Below are 17,655 nucleotides of genomic sequence, written 5' to 3' on the forward strand. Positions count from 1 at the left end.
AGAGTTACAGTCCTGGGACCCACAGGGGCAGTGTTCCCCTGTCCTGTAGGGTCGCTATGAACGGGCTTGATGGCAGGCTGTTTGCTTTTTCTGCTTGGACTAGAGGTGCCTGTGGCTGGGGGAGGTCTAGGGCTTCTGACCAGCTTTGGGTCAAAGGCAAATGTCAACTCCAACTCTAGCCTGAGACAGGTCATCACCAGACTTAAGACATGGAAAACCCAGGACCCCAGTTCCAGCACTTTGGGGGTAAACTGGAGGCCTGGTGGCGTAGTAGGGAGGCCTGAGCTGCTAACCATGAGACCTGAGGCCCATGGTTCCAATCCACCAGTCACCCTGCAGAAGAAAGATGAGGCTGTACACGTTGAGTCTGGGAAACCCACAGGGGCGGCTCCGGCTGAGTTGAAACTGACTCAGTGGGAGAGTTTGGATTTTGGTATCTGCAGGGAGGCCACTGGGGTCCAGCGTGTCCTCAGGAAGACGCAAAGCTGCTGCCTCAGGCTTCTCCTGACTACTGTGGCCCTCAGATGCCCCATTACTTGGACGAGGGGCCACATTCCTCTGACCGTGGAGGGAAATGTGGCGTTAGCTCTGGGCAACCATTAGGCCCGATTATGCCCATCCCTGGAGCCCTGGTGGCAATGCCGGGGTAAGCACTGGGCTGCCAACCATAAAGTTGGCAGTTCAAACCCACCAGCTGCTTCAAGGGAGGTAGATGGGGCTGTCTGCCATCCATCACAGCCTCGGAAACCCTCCATCGGGCTGCCAAATCAGAACTGACCAGGTGGCAGTGGGCTGGGTAGGTTATAAGGCCTGTCGTTTACCAGGTTTATATTCTAAAGCAAGAAGCCCTGGTGCCACTGTGGCTACCTGCTCACCTGCTGGGAGGGCAGTAGTTGAACCCAGCATCTGCTGCACAGCAGGGAGATGTAGAGGCGGTAGTGGCAGCCTGCCTGCTGTAAGAACAGCGGCCTCAGAAAGCCCATGGCTTCTGATTCTGCTCTAGGACGGCTACGAATCAGAAGAACCAATCTCATGGTAATGGGTGTGTTTGAGTGGGTGGGGGCTTTGGGACATTATGTGGACTTTTGAGGGGTCCAAATGAACAGACACAGGATAAAACAGTGCGGAAAAGCCCATCTCCAAATCAAGTTGCTTTATTTAAAATGAGAAACAAGTTTCACCCAAGTCAAAGTTAAAAACACCAAACAGCTGGCGGTCACAGGGCTCGGAGCCTGCTCGGAGCGTTCTGCTGCAACTGTAGGAGTCTAGTGTGGCAGAGGACAGCCTGGCTCTGTTGTCACCCTGTCACCTACAGGCAGCAGGTCGGGGCTTCTCCAGTGGACAGGAGGCGGCACAAGGTTCTGAATCAACCATGAGACAAAGCTGGAGCCACCAGCTTGGGCCACAGTGTATCTGGCTCTGCTGTGTGCATGTGGCATCAACGGGCATCTCCCCACGGCAGTGCTTGGGACACACTCACTGAGTCCGAGCCTCACTGAGTGCTGTGCCCATGAAACCCTAGGACACTGTCCTGTAGCATCCCTTAGATTCAGAATGGACTTAAGTGTCCACGGGTGCTGGGGGTCCTCGGAAAGATGTCCCAGAACCACTAGACCACCCAGGGGCACCTGTGGCAGGACAAACACTCCAGACTGGTGATCTCTTAAGGCTCCCAGGTGACCTGGCTGTCCCCGTCCCCTCTGCCCCGCCCCATCCCCGCAGCAGCGCCCCTTCCCTCCACACACTGCACTTTGGTGTTCCCAGGCACTGCTGTCCCCAAGGGTCAGCCCTGCAGAAACTTCCACATGTCATCCTGGGCCACGCTGCTGTGGACACCTCGGACCAGGGCTTTTGTGGATCCGACCCTCTGCCCTATCTGGGCTCTGACCACTAGCTCACTGCTCTCCCATTCGGCTTCGCCTCTTCCCTACTTTGCCTCTCAGCTTTGTGGGACAACAGGGGTGGGTGGGTGGGGGGGTGGACAAGCAATGGGGAGGCGGTGAACCTCTAGCCTGGGCCAGAACAAATGAATGCACCCCACAGTTCTTTTAACAGGGAGGGGGGCAGCCAAACAGCAGCATGTGATCTATGGTATGCAAGTGCTTGGACCATCAGATGGTGGGTGGGGCCCACAGGAACCACCTTTAGCATCCAGAGCTGGAAACTGGGCAGCTCTCTCAAATTCCAATCCCCTGGCCAGCACCCTACTGCTGGAAAACTGGAGCCACCATGCCCCCTGCTGGCAAAGACTTTTGTCTGTGGAAATGGAAGCAGGGAGGGGTGTGGTTGGCATGAAATGGAGAAACTAATGTAAAATTGGAAAAAAAAGAAATGAAAAACAAAACAAACTTTTTGACCATGACACGAAAACCGTTAAACCTCAGGAGGCACGCAATCAGCTGCCGGCCCAGGCGACCCTCTCAGAGGCCCCACGAGGGAGGCAGGCATCGTCGACATGGTGTATGTGGAACAGGGAAGCTGCGTGGACCCCACAGCGTCTGCATGTGCAGCACGTGCAGCTTGAGGAGTGTCAAACAGTGAGGACTAGGTGGGGCACAGTCAGCCACAAGAGGGAGACGCAGGGAGAGGGGAGAGGGTGTGCACTGACTCGGAGAGTGGCAGAGGTTCTCTGAGCAACCAGCCACACATCTGGGGGCCCTTCAGGAGGAAGAGGCTATACTTAGGCCAATGGTGGCTCGGGTGAAGGGGAACCCAGATTGGCCTGGCTGGCCCCATCCTCTGGACTATTTCACGAAGCGGCACACAGGCTACTCCACTACGTCCAACGGAGCCCTCCCCTCTGCTGCTCCAGACACGGCAGGGCGAGCTTCACCTCCAATCTGACCACCTTACACCCAACCCAGCTGGGACTCCTCCCACCTTTATTTAAATGAAGTTGAATTCAGGGATAGATTAAGGCAAGCAGGTGAATCCAGAGGACAAAGAGATGGACCTAAATCAGTCCTCCAAATGCTCATGGCAAGGTTCTTCACAGACCCCGAGGCTAGGACCCCCTGAGCTCACTCGGCACAGCCACTCACGGTAACCAGGGGAGCTGGGTGGCTGGATGGCAGAGTGGGGCCAAAGTGGTCCGGTGCAGTTCTGCCCACAACTTATGTTCTGCTGCACTTAAAACAAAACTCCCCAGGTGTTCTCACCCACCCACCCACCCACACGCCCACTGAGAGAACCACACACAAACATGAACCGCATCATGGGAAAACGCCCGAGATGTAGCAGCTTCTCTGGAGCGGTGGGAGACGGTGAACAGTACCGAGCAGCTGACGTTGGACGCGCCTCCAGGTGAGCTGAGCGCGACAGGACACGTGGCACAGCTCACGCGAGGCAGGGTCACCACCCAGGACATCTCTGTGGCTGCGGATGCTCCTCACCAACAAGATGCTCCCGGGAGCTGGCCTGGACACTCCTTCCCCACCGCAGTACCGTGTGCGGTTGGGCCGAGTCAGCCTCAGGGCTCCTCCGTGCTGGTGAGCTAGTCTTAGTGCGGAAGGGACAGCACTTGACAGGAGAAGGGCCGGGCCAGAGAAGAGTTATCCCGGTTCAGAGGAGACAGAGAAGGAAGGAGCAGAAGAGGTGAAAACCCAGGTGGGTGGCCACCACCGGCACTCACAGGAGCCCCCTCGGGGAGCCTCTCTATTGGCTCAGGGGTGGGCCCGGCTTCCGCAAGTGTCCCTAATCCTGCCAAGGAAATACAAGCACCGTCATCAGTGCGTCACCAGAGCTGGAAGAAAACAGGTAAGAGCAGCCCCTCCCCCACCCATCCCAGGCCAACGTCAACAGCAGGGTTTCCTCCCAGGGTGCCCTTAGAGGGCAGCAGAGGCTCCTAGACACTCGGAGGCAAAGCCAGGGGGCAGCTCAAAGCAGAGAGAGGCCAGGAGAAATGGGAGGATGGCAAGCGGGCTGAGGGCTGCCCCTGGTGGCCAAGCAAGACCCTTGAAGGAGCCACAGGGGTTTCCAGGTAGAGTTCCCCTCGTACCACTGAGGATAGCGCCACAAGGCAGAGAGCCCCTAGCCCTTCGGACCCCTGGGACCAACCGAGAGCGGCACACATGCTTGGACGTCACTGCCTGGCCCACACGTGTACACCCCAGCTTGCTGTGGCGACAAGGCCCTGGCCTCAAAGCTGTGCCGTGCCGTGCCGGGGCAGGTGCTTGCTAACAGATGCCCAGCTCGGACGTTGGCGCCTTCCCTTTCTGAGACCCAATCTGGTTTCAAACAAATGACAGTCAAACCAGGGGCAGTTGTGGGGAGCTATGGGCACCTCCAGAAAACATCTGGAGCCCATGGCCCCAGCACTTGCATCGGGGCCAGGGCTCAGCTCTTCAGAAGGCCAGGGTGACTTGCTGGCGGTTTCCGAGGGGGAGGCTCTGGCTCTCACCAAGGCAAAGACATTTCAGAGAGAGAAAGTGAAATTCGCTTTTATTAAATAACGTAAAAGGTTTCCTTGGCACCAGTCACGGGGGTCTTTGCCTTTGGCCGCAGGAGCAGAGCTACTGCTAGGGAGTGTGAGCTCGTGGGGGGTGGTCATATGCCACGTGCATTGAGGGCTCAGGCTCCGCCTCGGCACCCCCGGTGGGTTCAGGCTCAGGCAGGCCGGGGCTGCCTCCCTGGGCCCTCCCCGGCTGCACCCTGCACCGAGTCCCTTGACACCGACGGCGGCCGGGCAGTCACCTGGAGGAGCTGCGCTCCTTGCTCACGCAATCGTCCTGGGAGGCGGTGTCCCCGTTGCCCACCATGCCGCACGTCCTCCGCTTCTTCCGGCGGTGCGCCATCCCGGCGCCCTCGGACCCAGACTCACACTGGATGCGGAGAGAGGCAGGAAGTCAGAGGGCCTGACCCCACCTCCTTTGGAAAACAAGGCACACCGGTCAAAACCCACGGCCAGAGTCGGGGCCCACTCGATGACAGCCGTTTGTTTGTTTTGGAGGTGTGGTTCAAGTGCCCGGCTGCTAACTCAAAGGTCAGCAGCTGGACCCTACCTGCCCATCCAGGAAGGGACAGAGAGGCGGTGGCCTGCTTTGGGAAGAGCACCGCCTTGGGAGCCCTTGGGGCATTCTACTTGTTCTGCTCAGTCTCGGGGCTGCTGCAAGCCAAGCTGACCCTAGGCGGTGGCAGTGCTCTGCTGAGGCGGTGCCACGCGGGCAAGGTGGCTGGCTAGTGGAAGGGTCGATCCCCCATTACATGGGGGCACGAGTCACTCTCAAAATAGTCTGCTGTCAAAACGCCAAACTCCCTGCCTTCAAGTCCAGCCCCACTCACGGTGACTCTACAGGACAGGCAGACCTGCCCGTGGGCTTCCCAGGCTGTAACTGCTTACAGGAGCAGAGACTGCGGAGCACCTGGTGGGTTTGAAGTGCTGACCTTGACCTGAGCAGTCTGATTCATAACCCACTCACTACATGCTGCCAGGGTTCCTAGACTGTACAGGCAGTACCCTGAAAACGTGCCAGCCCAGTGCCACGGGCAGACAGCAGTGGGCACGGCGCTGGACGCTCCAGAGATGAGACAGGCCAGAACAAAAGGCGTTTCTGCTGCCCCAAGCAGACCCTTCTCCCATGGCATCTCCCTGGGTTCTGAGCCGTGTGGCCAACACGGATACAGCAAAGTGCTGGCTGTTCAACTGGGGCTGTGTACTAAGCCCAACTCCCCAAGCAACCTGGCACACCCGAGGGAGCCGCCTGATGTCCACACAAGTTGTACCTCCTCTTTCCAGGCCTGCCTTTGAGGAACCCACAGACCCGTCCACCGGTCAGGGGCTGGGCGCCTGGGCCTCACCTCGGAGTCCGAGTCGGACGAGCTGGAGCTGGACGAGCTGGACGAGTCGCTGGAGCTGTCGGAGGCGATGCCTGTCGACTCCTGCAGGTCAACAGAGTCCGCCAGGACTGCCAACTCGGGGTGCTCCTGCTTCAGGATCCTGAGAGGCAAGAAGGCCGCCTCAGCTCCGCGAGCAGCCCAGCACCAGCGCCACACTGCAGGGCACCTGGGACACCACGCTGAGGCCCCTATCACGCGGGACGGCCAGTGCAGCGGTTCACGAGGACAGTGGCCAGGATGCATGACTGGCTGGGAGCAGAAGCCTCTGGGCAGGCTCTCCTGAGAGAGAGGCGGCAAGCGTGCCCCCCTCCCCCCAAGCGCACACACTGGAGCCACTGTGAGGGCACATGGGCCCCCAGGTTGTGAGGTTGCCTTTGTTTCCCAGAACCGCCCCCCTTCAAAGAAACCCTCTCCCTATTGTGCTTAGATTTGAAAACAAAAACCCATACAGAACACCTTTCTTTCCGCAACACATCACTTAACGACAAGAGTCAGGCTACTTGTTTATAGCAGAAAATCAGGTCCCTGAGCAACACCGGGGCCAGACACGGGGCAGCCCCTGCCCCTACTCAAGACACAGTGCAACTGGGCTCAGAGCGCAGACCTCCCCTTCCGGATCCTAAGTGGGCAGGGCCGTTGCCATCAGTGGCCAGACATCTGCTGCGTGGCCAGGCCATTGGAGTGGCCAAGCTACCACCCGAGGTGGCCTACAGGGCAGAGGGAGGGGATCTGGGGAGAGCAGAAGCCACCACCCCTGCTGGCCCTCTCAGCAGGGCAGCTGAGCCCTGGACAGGCCAGAGCCCCTCTCTTACCCCGAGAGCTGGTCCCTCCAGGTCAGGGTTGGGACCCAGTGGCACGGGCCGGCTGGGGCTGGCGCGCAGTGCCGCTGCCCGTGCTGTCTCTGTTCTGTGGATAAACGGAGGAGCTAAGTCTCCAGGGAGGATGCCTTGCTCACAGAGAACTGAGGATAGGAGCTCAAGTGCTTCTGGGACAGGAAAGTAGAACCCTAACCACACCGTTCAGCGTACACAGCACGCTCGGGTACAGGCACGGGCACAGCAAACCGAAGTACACACCCAGAAGAAAACCAGACCTGGTCCCAGCGGCCACCACTTGGTGGCGGGTTTTACACACGTGCTGGGCCTGACCAACACGGAGAAGCAGCAGCCAGACCTGGGGCCCATGCTCTGGGCTAGGCGGGCCCTGCCCACTTGCCCAGGAGGCTGGAGGACCAGCCTGCGCCCGGGATCTCAGGGAGGTGGGGGGGGGTGGGAACCAAGCAACCGAGGGGAAGAACGGTCTCTCACCTATACCACTTCCGGGATAGCTTTGGCCTCCCTCTTACCGTCTTGTGCCATACCACGGGGAAGTTGGTGCTGCTGGCGAAGTTCTGAGTGACGGCAATGGTGGTGTCCAGGTTGAGGACGACATGCCACCAGCCTCCTGAAACCCAACACAGGTGGCAGGTAATCAGGGCTCAGCACCAGACACAGGCGTCACCCCTCCTTCCCCCAGCTGCACACACGGGACTCTGCTGGGGGGGGCGGCGGGGCAGCGGGCAGCTCACAACCATGCCTCCACTCAGGGCACTTGCAGAGGGTCTCGGCCTTCCAAGGGAAGTTCGCTTGTGGCCTGGCCGTGGCCGCCAGTCAAGGACTGGTCCCCGTGTCCCGGCAGAGCCTAAAATACCTTAGCACAGAAGAGGGCTGGCTGAGCCCTGCGACACCCCGTCTTTGCCCAAGACTGCAAAGGCAGCCTAGCTCTGGGAGGTGGGGAGTTGCAGCTTAAACGCCCTCACTTTTCCACATCAAGATGAAGCGTCATTTTGGGTCTGAGAGTGCCTGCCTCCCACGGCCCTGGTGCCGACGGAGGGGCGGCCTGCAGCCTCACCGGGTGGCTGTGCGCTGGAGCTGACTTAGCAGCAGCGGGCCTGTTCAGCTCTGGGGGCACAGCAGTTAAGTCCTCAGATGACCCCGGAAACGCTGGCAGTTCAGATCCTGCGGCTCCAGGGCAGCAAGGCCTGGCCATCTGCTCTGCCCAAGGAAACGCTACAGGGCCATCCTATGTCCCACAGGGTTGCCATGAGCCAGCACTACCTCGAGGCCACAGGGGAGGCCGAAAGGAATCCCTGGGTGAGCCAGATGTTAGTGGGCACTGCTGCCAACCAAAGGGTAGGAGGCTCCGGCCCAACCAGAGGTCCTTCGGGCAAGCTGGCACCACCCCTAGAAGACAACCTTTGGACACTCCGTGGGGTGCAAACCTACAGACAAGACATGGTGGCCAAACCGCTGGATGCGACCCACCCAGCACCGCACTGCATCAAAGGCCTGCTGAGGGGAGTGCCGGAGGCACTGTGGCTTAGGTAGGTAGGCAAGGGCCGGCACGTCAAACCCACTGGCTGGTGAGGGAGGCTGGTGAGGCTGGGTCTCCTGTAAAGACCTGCAGCCTCGGAAACCCTCCGTGGGGTCTCTGTGGCGCCTACGGAGAGGTAGCAGGCTGTGAAAGCTAACAGAACGACAGTCGGCACTCTCTAGGGGTAAAGCTTAGCCCACCCTTTCCACGTCCACAGCCCCCAGGTGCTGGAGTCAGGTTACGGCAGCCCCATAGGCTCCCGCAGGAACAGCTACATGCCAGCGTCCAGCTGGGGGCGCCAGCTCAGACCACAGCAGGGCAGCGGGCAAAGGGGGTCTTCGCATTCCTCTATAGCTGTCTGCTCCAAAAGGACACACGCCCGAAACCTAAGCCCAGGTGGGTCTCCTTCCAGTCCAGGTGTACCTGGGACGAAGACAGTCTCCCCGGGCTTCTGTAAGATCTCCAAGGGCTTGAACTCGGGCGGCCAGGTTGGGAGCTGGGTCCGGGGATGCACGACATTAAACCAGGTGATGGCTTCGTCTTGCTGGTTGCCCCCTTCCTCTCGGGTCACCTTGATGAGCTCCCGGGGCGTGCTGGTCGGGAACAGGCACCAGCGCTTGTGGCCCTGCACCAAGGCGTTCCAGGCGCTGGTGCCCAAGGGGTCAATGTGGATCCCTGTGCCCGATCGGGGGGGTCCCATCACAAACCACCTGCAGCACGGAAACACCACGGGTCATTTCCTCTCCGGCAGCTCTGTCCGTGTCCAACCATCAGCACTCACACCACCACCAGTGGTCCTTGCCCACCCTAAGAGGCTTCAGAAAGCAGCTCAACCACTGACTTTGCACTCTGGACCCTGAGCCGGCTGTCCATCACTTCGTTTTATCCCATTTACTAATCTTCACTAATGTCACCCTGAAGGAAAGGGAGGTTAAGCTGCCTTGTTACAGTCTACTCCTCGGCCTGACTGCCAAGTCTTCAGTGTGTTTCTGTGCAGACCTCAAGAGCTCTCTGAATCATAGGCAGAGGGGGGCAAAGTGTGCTCCCTCCACACTATCCAAGAGAACTGATTCCACTGGGTGTTGGGAAGCCCCCTGCTTCAACAAGGGTGCCACCAGTCCCATGACCAACAGATTCCCTGGGAGGCTTTAAGGAGACATTTTGGTCATGGGTTAGGGGAGGGCACCTTTATCACCAGGGCCCCCATCCTTCGGGCTGGCATCTGACAACTCCCTGAGCAAAGAAGGGTAGCTGCTGGTACGTAGGGTACAAAGGGTGTTGGGCCCCAAGCCCTGTGTTGACAAAGGCCTAACCCAGTGTTTCAGTCAGCCAGTGGCTGCTTCCTGGGCAAGGACCACGATCTTTTCAGCCTCCTTTCAGAGACGAGGCAGACTCTGGCCTGGAGACACCGCACGACCCGTGCTCGGAGGGAACAGTAAGCGATAAAAGGGAAAGTCACAGATGGGTTTCGAGGGGATGACAGTGGGCTTTGGGTGCTTACAGAATGAGTGGGTATCCTCTGGGGATAAAGCTTAGTCGGCTGGGTGACCCCCGGGACACACTTTTGCAGGGGGGGGGTTCAATGAATAAAGGCCCCTGAAACACCAGTGGTTCCACTTTGGTGGTATGATCAAAGCACCCAGAGAGATAAGACCTATCTGTCCATCTATCTATACACATATGTGAAAGCAGATCTACGGAGACAGTAATTGCGTTTATGGCTTATTGGAGGTACCGGAGGGGAGGTGACGGGAAATGAGGAATACCAGCGAGCACAAGAGAAAGTAGAATGTTCTGGAACTGAACATAGTGATGATTATGCAACTCTTTGTAATACGTGGCTGAACTACAGAAGTGTATGACATGTGAATTATAGTATCAATAAAAATCTGCACAGGCAGCACACCACCCTGCCCTGCCCCACCCCCCACCCCCACATACACAGGAGGAGGACCAGGCAGACTGACACCAGTAACTCCCAAAGCGAGCTCGACGTGCAGCGGAACTACTGTTTTGGGAGGGAAAAGGCTAGCTGACAGAATTAACAAAAGCACACACCTAGAGGCTGGGGTACGGCCCGTGAGATTTTAACCCTCACAGCTGCAGGCGCCTCACCTGTACGGGGGCCTGCGCTTCTCCCCCGCGTACTGGAACAGGTCATCGGTGAAAAACTTGGGCACCTTGTAGTCTTCCAGAAGTTTCCTTCTCTTGGGGTGTTCGCCATAGCTGCTGTCAAAGATGTACAGGGGGCTGTCGTCCCTGGTGCTCTCCAGGTACTCGATGTAGTATTTCATCTTCATCTTCACCGAGTAGCCATCGTTATCCTCGCCACACTTGAACTTCTGGTTCCGGTATTTCCTTTTGAGGCGCTCCAGAGTCCACTTCTCCTGGGCAGACCAGCCCTCTTGGGCATTCAGCAGAACCACAGGCTTATAGGGTCTCTCATAGCGCTCCACAAATTCGTCCACCGACAGCTGCAACGCGTCTGCTCTTTCCACGTTGTCCTGCGGGAAGAAGAGGCCCGACCAGTTAAAGGGGCCACCTAGCCAGGGCGCACCTGGGGAGCGGGATTCTGGTTCGGACTCCGCCGGAGATTCGGGCGATGGGCAGGCCCACGTGCGGGGAGCACGTTGCACTCTGCGCCACCCCGCCAGGTTCGGGGAGCTTCTCTAAATGGCCCACCCGCGAGCTCCCTTGGGCCCGGCCTCCCGTGGGGCACCTGGGTGAAGGGCCACCTGGTTAGCGGCGCCCAACGCGTGGGACTGCAGCCGGCCCGGCAGGCGAAGCGAGCGTCTGCGGCCCGGAGGAGGAAGGCCCGGCGCCGGGTGTCCCCGATCGGCGGGGCGGGTGCCTCGCTCCGGACGCGCCGGGCCGCAGGGGAGGGCACGGCCGCCCGATGCTCCCGCCCGGCCCCGCGTGCGCGGCCCGCTCACCGCCACGGCCGCCGGGTTGAGCGAGAAGCTCTCGTAGTAGTTGTGCCGGGTCCAGTCCAGCGCATCCTTCAGTTCCGGCCGCGCACTCCGCTTGGCCTCGCGGATCCGCTTCTTGCTTTTGTGGTTCATCCTGAGGGGTCACCGCCAGCTGGTTCCGCGGCGACCTCGGGCGCAGCTCGCTTCCTGCCACCAGGGCAACCCCACCCGCCCCGCCGCCCGCCGGCCCCCAGCGGAGATAGCGGCCCGCAAATGCCCTTCGCGCTGGGCCGGCGCCTTTAAAGTAGCCTTCCAGAAAATTCACTCCCTAACCACCTCCCCAGCCTCTGGTTGGGCGCGTGGCGCCGTCTTCCCCGCCCGACGAGCCTGCCGCGATTATCCATTGGCCTCCGCGCCTGCAGAACCGCCCTCAGCCGCCCGCGCCCCCGCCATCTTGAGAAGGTCCTGGCGGGCGGGCAGCCGCGCCCGCAGCCGGCGCACATGCGCCACGCCTTCCGCGACGGCTTCCGGTGTCGTCACTTCCTGTTTCGGCCCCCGTTTCCGGGTGGCTCCGGAGTGCCCGCCTTCCTTTTCTCTCTGTGTCTCCGTTGGCTTCCTTGGGTTTGTCCTTCGCGCCCCCCGCGCCCACGTGGGGGTTTTCTTGTCGCCCGGCTGTCGCGAGTAGGCGGGACCCGCGGAGGGCCACGTGGCGCCGGCGTGACGGCCCCGCGCGGGCTCGCAGATTCGCACGCTGGAGGCCTGGCGCCGTCCGCCGCCCCCTGTCGTCTCGGCGGTGGGCAGCGACGCCCCTCCCGGGGAGCCAGGCCTCCGGGGGCATGTGGTCCGCACCCAGCGCTTTCGGTTCTCGGAGGATCGTGGCCCAGGATCCGAGGGGGCCGCGCTGGAGGTCCACGTCCCGCAGGTACTTGGTCCGGATCGAGGCTGCTTCTGCAGAGCGGCCGAGGCTGGGACGGCTCAGAGCAGAGGGGAGTGGGGTTGTTTGCAGGGGTGCATGGGGCAAGATTTTCTGCCGCGTCTTCTGCGTCGGACCACAGAGCAGAAAGGATTGGTTGGAAGCCCTTTGGGACCCTGCCAGAAAAGTGGCGTTCTGGACACCTAAATGTTTTCTTGGGGAGCCCCGGTAGTGTAGTGGTTACACGTTAGCTGTGACCCTCTTGGTTGGCCGTTCAAAACCACCGTCAGCTCCGCGGGAGAAAGACTGGACTTTCTACTCCCGTCACCGTGCAGGGAAAGTTTTGAGACCCACACTGCCTGAATAGTTTCCCGAGCCAGTGCTCACTCTGAGCTCCTGGCTGTCACGGCATTGTCCGTGGTAATCGCATAGGCACTTTCACATTGCAGTCTGATTACCCTTGAGGTAGCTGCTGCTGGCAGGTGACAGAGTCGGTTCCCACCCACACCGACTTTATATGCACAACAGGAGGAAACACTGCCCAGCCCTGAGCCATCCTCACAGGTGTTCCGAGCTGTTAGTCCCATTTTAATGAAGAACCACTTGAGAAGTTAAAAGGCTGAGTGGAATCCATTTCTGAGTCTCCAAAGCCTTCATGTTGAAACATCCTTTCGGTTTACTTCCCAGATTACTTCCAGGGAGAATGGAAGCCCCTTCTGTCTACACTCAGCCACCCAACCCCCTCCTCTTGGCAGATTCCTTTCAGGCTCTTGAAATCCACTGGAATGGATGCCCCAGCAGGACAGGTCTTGTTCACACTATGCCTACCCGTAGAGCTAAGTGCCAGCGTGTTTTAGGCATTTGGTTTTGGTTGAGGGGATCAAAGTTCAGAGTTCTGAACCTCCAGGACAGCATAAGGAAGTCCTTCTAATCTGGGCTTCTGAACTTCACCTTCCTTTCCTAACACCGTCCGCCCCAAGGCCGCACTTTGCTTCAGAAAGGCTTGGCAGTGTTTCCGTTGAGTGATCATGGACTCCCGAGTGCCTCCTTTGTGCCTGGTTCTATGAAGTGCTCTGCACTCAGTCTTCCACTCCTCCTGAGTCTTTAGCCACTGAGGAAATGGAGTTTGTGCAAGAGCACATACCCAGGAAATGACAGGCCTGGAGTGGGAACCCACTGCCAAAGGGTGAGCTGTGTGGTGACCTCCCCAAGCCCCACACTGATGATTCAGCAGCATTGTGCACTGCCCAACTTTAGGATTTGACAGCATTTGGACCTCTCCTGGGAAATCTTCCTAGGTCCCCCATTGTTTTCTACAATCATCCCAAATTAGGCCCAGGCTGAAAGTCCTCCAGTGTCAGAATGTCCAGGTTGATCACCAGGCCTTTCTCCTCAGTAGCCTCTGGGTGGACTTGTGCCACCAGCCTTTCAGCAGCTAAAAGCATTTACCCATTTGAGCCATGTTCATGTCTTTCTTGGATTAAGTAGCACACACTGATTGGGATGGCTACCTGTGGAAACCCCGGCGATACGGTTATACAGTGGGCTAACCGCAAGGACAGCAGTTTGAATCCACCAGCTGCTCCAAGAGAAAGATGTGGCTGGCTGGCTGCTTCTGTAAAGTCTCCGTAACTCACAGGGGTGGTTCTGTTGTTTACAAGGTCGACACGAGAATCGACTTGAAGACTGAGTTTGAATGACAGCCATATCCTACTCCTAACTCTTCCTGAGGCCTTGGATGGCCAATTGAAAGCTTTTAAGGCTCCAGGTACTATGCAACTCAAGTGGAAGGGGTAGCCCAGAAGCACTCAACACATTATTAGGCCGACTGGGATGAGGGGCTGCCGTTTTTTAGAACAGATCGTGTCCGGCACTCGTAAACTTACAGGCAGTATTTATGGCAAACAAAACTTCTCTTCACAGGTTCTGCATCCTGAATATGGAATGTATGTTTGGCCCTGTGCTGTGGTCCTGGCCCAGTACCTGTGGTTTCACAGATCCTCTCTCCCAGGCAAAGCAGTGTTAGAGGTAAAAGCAGTCCCACTCCAAAATCCTAGGTAACATTCAGGTTAGTCCAAGTCTCACGAATGTGCCCTACCTCCTCAATGTGTTTATATAAAGGTAAATGTTATCTCCTAGGCTTTCTCACCCATTCATCTGAGTGCTAAGGACCTTCTGCCCCCAAAGTTATCAAGACAGCTTATTGATAGCTGTACCTTCAGCCTCCTTACCTAGTGGCTTGTTCTTACAAGGCTGACTGGATTAGCATAATCACCCATGAAGACTCAAGCTCTAAGCTCAAAACAGCCATTAATGTAGTCGGTCCTTGGATGCTCAGTGACAACTGGGCTATTTGCAGTCTAGTCATGCTGATCTAACACCCACCGCAAACACAATCCTTGTACATAACGGGGATATAAAGTCCAAGCTTTCTTGTGTTGATGACAAGCCCAACCGGTACTTCCTCCCGTGCCAACTTGCTACAAACCCACCTAGGATTCTGAAATTCTGTATATACCTCTGAAATGCCATACTTAATTTTTAGATTGGAGCCGGGGTGAGCCTGCCAGGAATCTTGGCTGCAAAATGTGGTGCTAAAGTAACACTGTCGGACAGCTCCTTACTCCCGCATTGCTTGGATGTATGTCAGCAGAGCTGCCAAATGAATAACCTGCCACAGATCTCAGTGGTAGGGCTGACATGGGGTCATGCATCTCCTGACCTTCTAGCTCTACCTCCACAAGATATCATTCTTGCATCTGATGTTTTTTTTGAGCCAGAAGGTAAACATTTTGCTCTTCTCAAAGGTTATCTGATGGTAGTTTGAATAGATTTTTAACAGTCCTCTCCCCACAGATTTTGAACCCATTTTAATGACTGTGTACTTTCTGATGGAGAAGAATCCGATGCTCCAGTTCTGGTCCACCTACCAGGTTAGAAGGTGAGCCAGAACATCTTCTCTTAAGCAGTTCTTAGTTTTAAGGGATCTGAAGCAAACCAATAAACTTTTGGAGTATACTTGTTTTAGTGCAGACTGGTCCCTTGAAGCTTTGCTGTACAAGTGGGACATGAAGTGCACCCACATTCCTCTGGAAACCTTTGACGCAGACAGAGGAGAGATCGCAGAATCTGACCTCCCAGGGAGACATACTGTGGAAATGCTGACCATCTCCCTCCGAGGCCAAAGTCCTACAGGAGCCGTCTATGCTGGGACAGTCAAAACACCAACCAGAGTGTAAACACGGCCGTTTCCTAATGGTTGGATCTGTTGTCCTATTTGATTTTACCACCACTCAGATAGTTAAAACATTTGAGCAAAAATTAAAATACCCAATTTGAAAAACCTTTGGAGCCATCCCTCATTGTGTTGGACATGAAATGGAAGGGTGGGTACACAGCACTGACTCCAGGGGATAATGGTTGCTCAACTGGCATTTCCATTTCTGGCCAGTGAATGGGCTTCAAAAGGGAGGTCATGCAAACTGGGATGGGGAAAAAAGAGAGCGAGACACATTCTGAGAAAAGCTAACACCAAGAAAACGTTTTAATTAAACTACAGAAACAATGGTTATAATACAGAATGTTCATACGTGAAAAGATACACCATGTTATAAGTACTTACAAAGTTACAAACCATTTGCTTCCTTAACATTTTTCCACATTTGATACATGAAGATGATTGGATTTGACCATTTTGGGGAGTGGGGCAAGAAGGGAAAAAATGTGCATTTATCATCAGCTAGATGTGCTCACTGTATGCTCCGTTACTTATATGCAAGGCCCGGGTGACTGGAAGTGCAGTTGTCAGGCATTATAATAAACTGGACAGCCATTTGTTTCTGCACGACAAGGCAGCTTTACACAGGAGCCCCCAGGAGAAAACAGGAAACAGCCAAGCACTCTGCACTGCAACACGCCACCTTAACAGCTAACCAGCATTACTCAACTGCTACACAACTGCGCCTAGTGCACAAAAATACATAAGAGAAGAGATTAGAATGGTGTTTGGTAAACAGTCATTCCAAAATATCATGTCTTTTCACCTGAAAAGTCTTTACACAAATTTGGGTTCAGATTACCATTTAGGTCAGGGTAAATAGCATATGCAAATTACACCAACTTTTGTCGGTTTTTTTTTTTTTAATTTTAAGGAATGAAGGCATTGTTGAGTCAAATCTTGACAGCTTTAGGCTATTCAGCACACGTTTCCTTAAACATCAGGAGCCACAAATTAGTTATCAATCTGTTTAATTTCAAACAAAAAAAAGTCAGCACTAGATAACAAATGAAATTTTACCTTAAATATCCAAGCCAATAATGAAATCTGAAGTCGTTCACCTCACTAAATTACAAGAAATTTGAATAACAGCAACACAATGGCACATAAAATGAAGCCTGCCACCTGAGGCCAAGCTCAAAACAAATAAAAAGTTAGACAAATGTTACAAAATAACCTTTTCAATAGCCAGTTGCTTGTTCCAAGAACTCTTCTTCGATGGACTGAGTACGTGTGGTCCTTTCTCCCCAAGTCCTCCATTATGTTGCTTGCTGGTACATCTAGATTTGAAAAGAAATCAGTTCAGCATCTCTTCCTTCCCGAGGGGTGTCACCACAATGCCCGTGGTTTGAAAGCCAGGCAAGAACTTCAGGCATTCATTAAGGCTCTGGTGAAACAAGTACATTAAGGTAAGGTTCCACCCAGCCACTGTCAGCTTTTTACAGCCCAATTAGGGCCATTTTCAATGGCTACCATCAGCATCTACAAGTTGGAGTTGGGTTCGCCAAGGTTTCATTACTTTTTCAAAAGATAAAGGGAGAAAAAGAAAAAAGGTGGGAAAGGGCTGTATTTCAAAACAAAAAACCTCGAAATCAGAAAAATTGGCTTATATTGGATGGCACATCTTGAGTTTGTAAAAGGATCTGCTTGGCAAGTGAGAGGAACTACTGCTTTACAACACCTGAGCTACTCAGGGCCCTTTCCTCGCAAAAAAGAACATTAAAGGGATGTGCAAGTTAAAGACACACTATCCTCTCCCCACCCAGGGCAATACCTGCCGAGCTCCTCTGGGGGCTTTCCAAAAGTGTACCGTGCAGTGCCGTATTGCAATGCCTTTGCCATATCCTCTAGCCTCGCCATGTCCCCGCCGGGGCACTAGTTGGACCGAGCGCTCTCGCTCCGAGGATAGTGCATCTTTAACGTTCAAAGACAAACCTGCTCCAACACACGCCCACAGAAACTGGTCCCTGGAGGATCAGCCAAATCAGTTAAAATCTGCAATACTGGCCAATATTCTTTTAGCAAACAGGAGACCGCAGCTTTAAAGGGGAAAATGCAGACGTTGGGTAAGAACAGCAAGAAAGAGTCATTGTCATTCATAGGTCTCAAAACAGTTCACGACACCGCCATTACCATCGCTGCCTGCCTTCCTCGTCTCTCGCCACCGCTGCCTGCCTGCCCTGCAGACCCCGCCTCCTGTCCCCTCGCCCAGCGCCCCTCCGCCCCCGACGCCTAGGCGCGGTGCGCCGCGTGCCGGCCGCCATTACCATTGTTTTAAGAGGACACGGCTCCTTCCTCTTCCGGGGACTTGGGGGGGCTCTTGGAGCGCGATCTGGACTTGGACTCCCTCTTGGACACGGGCGGCGGGC

At 56.0% G+C, this 17,655-nt stretch overlaps 2 protein-coding genes and 1 long non-coding RNA gene across 5 annotated transcripts; 1 reads left to right on the forward strand and 2 right to left on the reverse strand.

The window, feature by feature from the left end:
* Nucleotides 1–3,185: 3,185 nt before the first annotated feature.
* JMJD6 (jumonji domain containing 6, arginine demethylase and lysine hydroxylase) lies at nt 3,186–11,292 on the reverse strand. Its single transcript, XM_004709123.2, has 7 exons — nt 11,121–11,292; nt 10,303–10,691; nt 8,611–8,897; nt 7,143–7,278; nt 5,797–5,935; nt 4,693–4,820; nt 3,186–3,699 (listed from the first exon to the last, which is right to left on the reverse strand). Exons 1-7 carry the CDS (start codon nt 11,247–11,249, stop codon nt 3,663–3,665), a joined length of 1,245 nt encoding a protein of 414 aa, XP_004709180.1. The 5' UTR covers nt 11,250–11,292; the 3' UTR covers nt 3,186–3,662.
* Nucleotides 11,293–11,870: 578 nt separating this feature from the next.
* On the forward strand, nt 11,871–15,354 carry METTL23 (methyltransferase like 23). 3 transcript variants are annotated; one of them, XM_004709270.2, is made up of 5 exons: nt 11,871–12,018; nt 13,933–14,037; nt 14,555–14,792; nt 14,866–14,950; nt 15,038–15,354. In XM_004709270.2, the coding sequence occupies exons 2-5, from the start codon at nt 13,954–13,956 to the stop codon at nt 15,246–15,248; spliced, it is 618 nt and encodes a 205-aa protein (XP_004709327.1). In that variant the 5' UTR covers nt 11,871–12,018; nt 13,933–13,953; the 3' UTR covers nt 15,249–15,354. The 3 variants fall into 3 exon arrangements, with proteins under 3 accessions (XP_004709327.1, XP_045155676.1, XP_045155677.1); XM_045299741.1 differs by lacking the exon at nt 11,871–12,018 and adding an exon at nt 13,671–13,777; XM_045299742.1 differs by lacking the exon at nt 11,871–12,018 and having other exon boundaries at nt 13,949–14,020.
* Nucleotides 15,355–15,522: 168 nt separating this feature from the next.
* LOC101655565 lies at nt 15,523–17,649 on the reverse strand. Its single transcript, XR_006680951.1, has 2 exons — nt 17,554–17,649; nt 15,523–17,325 (listed from the first exon to the last, which is right to left on the reverse strand). It is a non-coding gene; the product is annotated as an uncharacterized LOC101655565 (long non-coding RNA).
* Nucleotides 17,650–17,655: the final 6 nt, after the last annotated feature.

Source organism: Echinops telfairi, unplaced genomic scaffold, assembly GCF_000313985.2.
Source record: "Echinops telfairi isolate 266 unplaced genomic scaffold, ASM31398v2 ScPeMD7_7458;HRSCAF=8496, whole genome shotgun sequence".
Classification (NCBI taxonomy): Eukaryota; Metazoa; Chordata; class Mammalia; order Afrosoricida; family Tenrecidae; genus Echinops; species Echinops telfairi.

Excerpts from the sequence above, each read along its gene's own strand:
- JMJD6 (XM_004709123.2), bottom strand. The coding sequence starts at position 11,249 with ATGAACCACAAAAGCAAGAAGCGGATCCGCGAGGCCAAGCGGAGTGCG. Across the intron at positions 5,936-7,142 it reads CTATCCCGGAAGTGGTATAG|GATCCTGAAGCAGGAGCACC; the intron begins GTGAGAGACCGT and ends CTTGCCTCTCAG. Across the intron at positions 4,821-5,796 it reads CGTCCGACTCGGACTCCGAG|TGTGAGTCTGGGTCCGAGGG; the intron begins GTGAGGCCCAGG and ends CTCCGCATCCAG.
- METTL23 (XM_004709270.2), top strand. The coding sequence starts at position 13,954 with ATGTATGTTTGGCCCTGTGCTGTGGTCCTGGCCCAGTACCTGTGGTTT. Across the intron at positions 14,793-14,865 it reads TGTTTTTTTTGAGCCAGAAG|ATTTTGAACCCATTTTAATG; the intron begins GTAAACATTTTG and ends CTCTCCCCACAG. Across the intron at positions 14,951-15,037 it reads TCCACCTACCAGGTTAGAAG|TGCAGACTGGTCCCTTGAAG; the intron begins GTGAGCCAGAAC and ends TACTTGTTTTAG.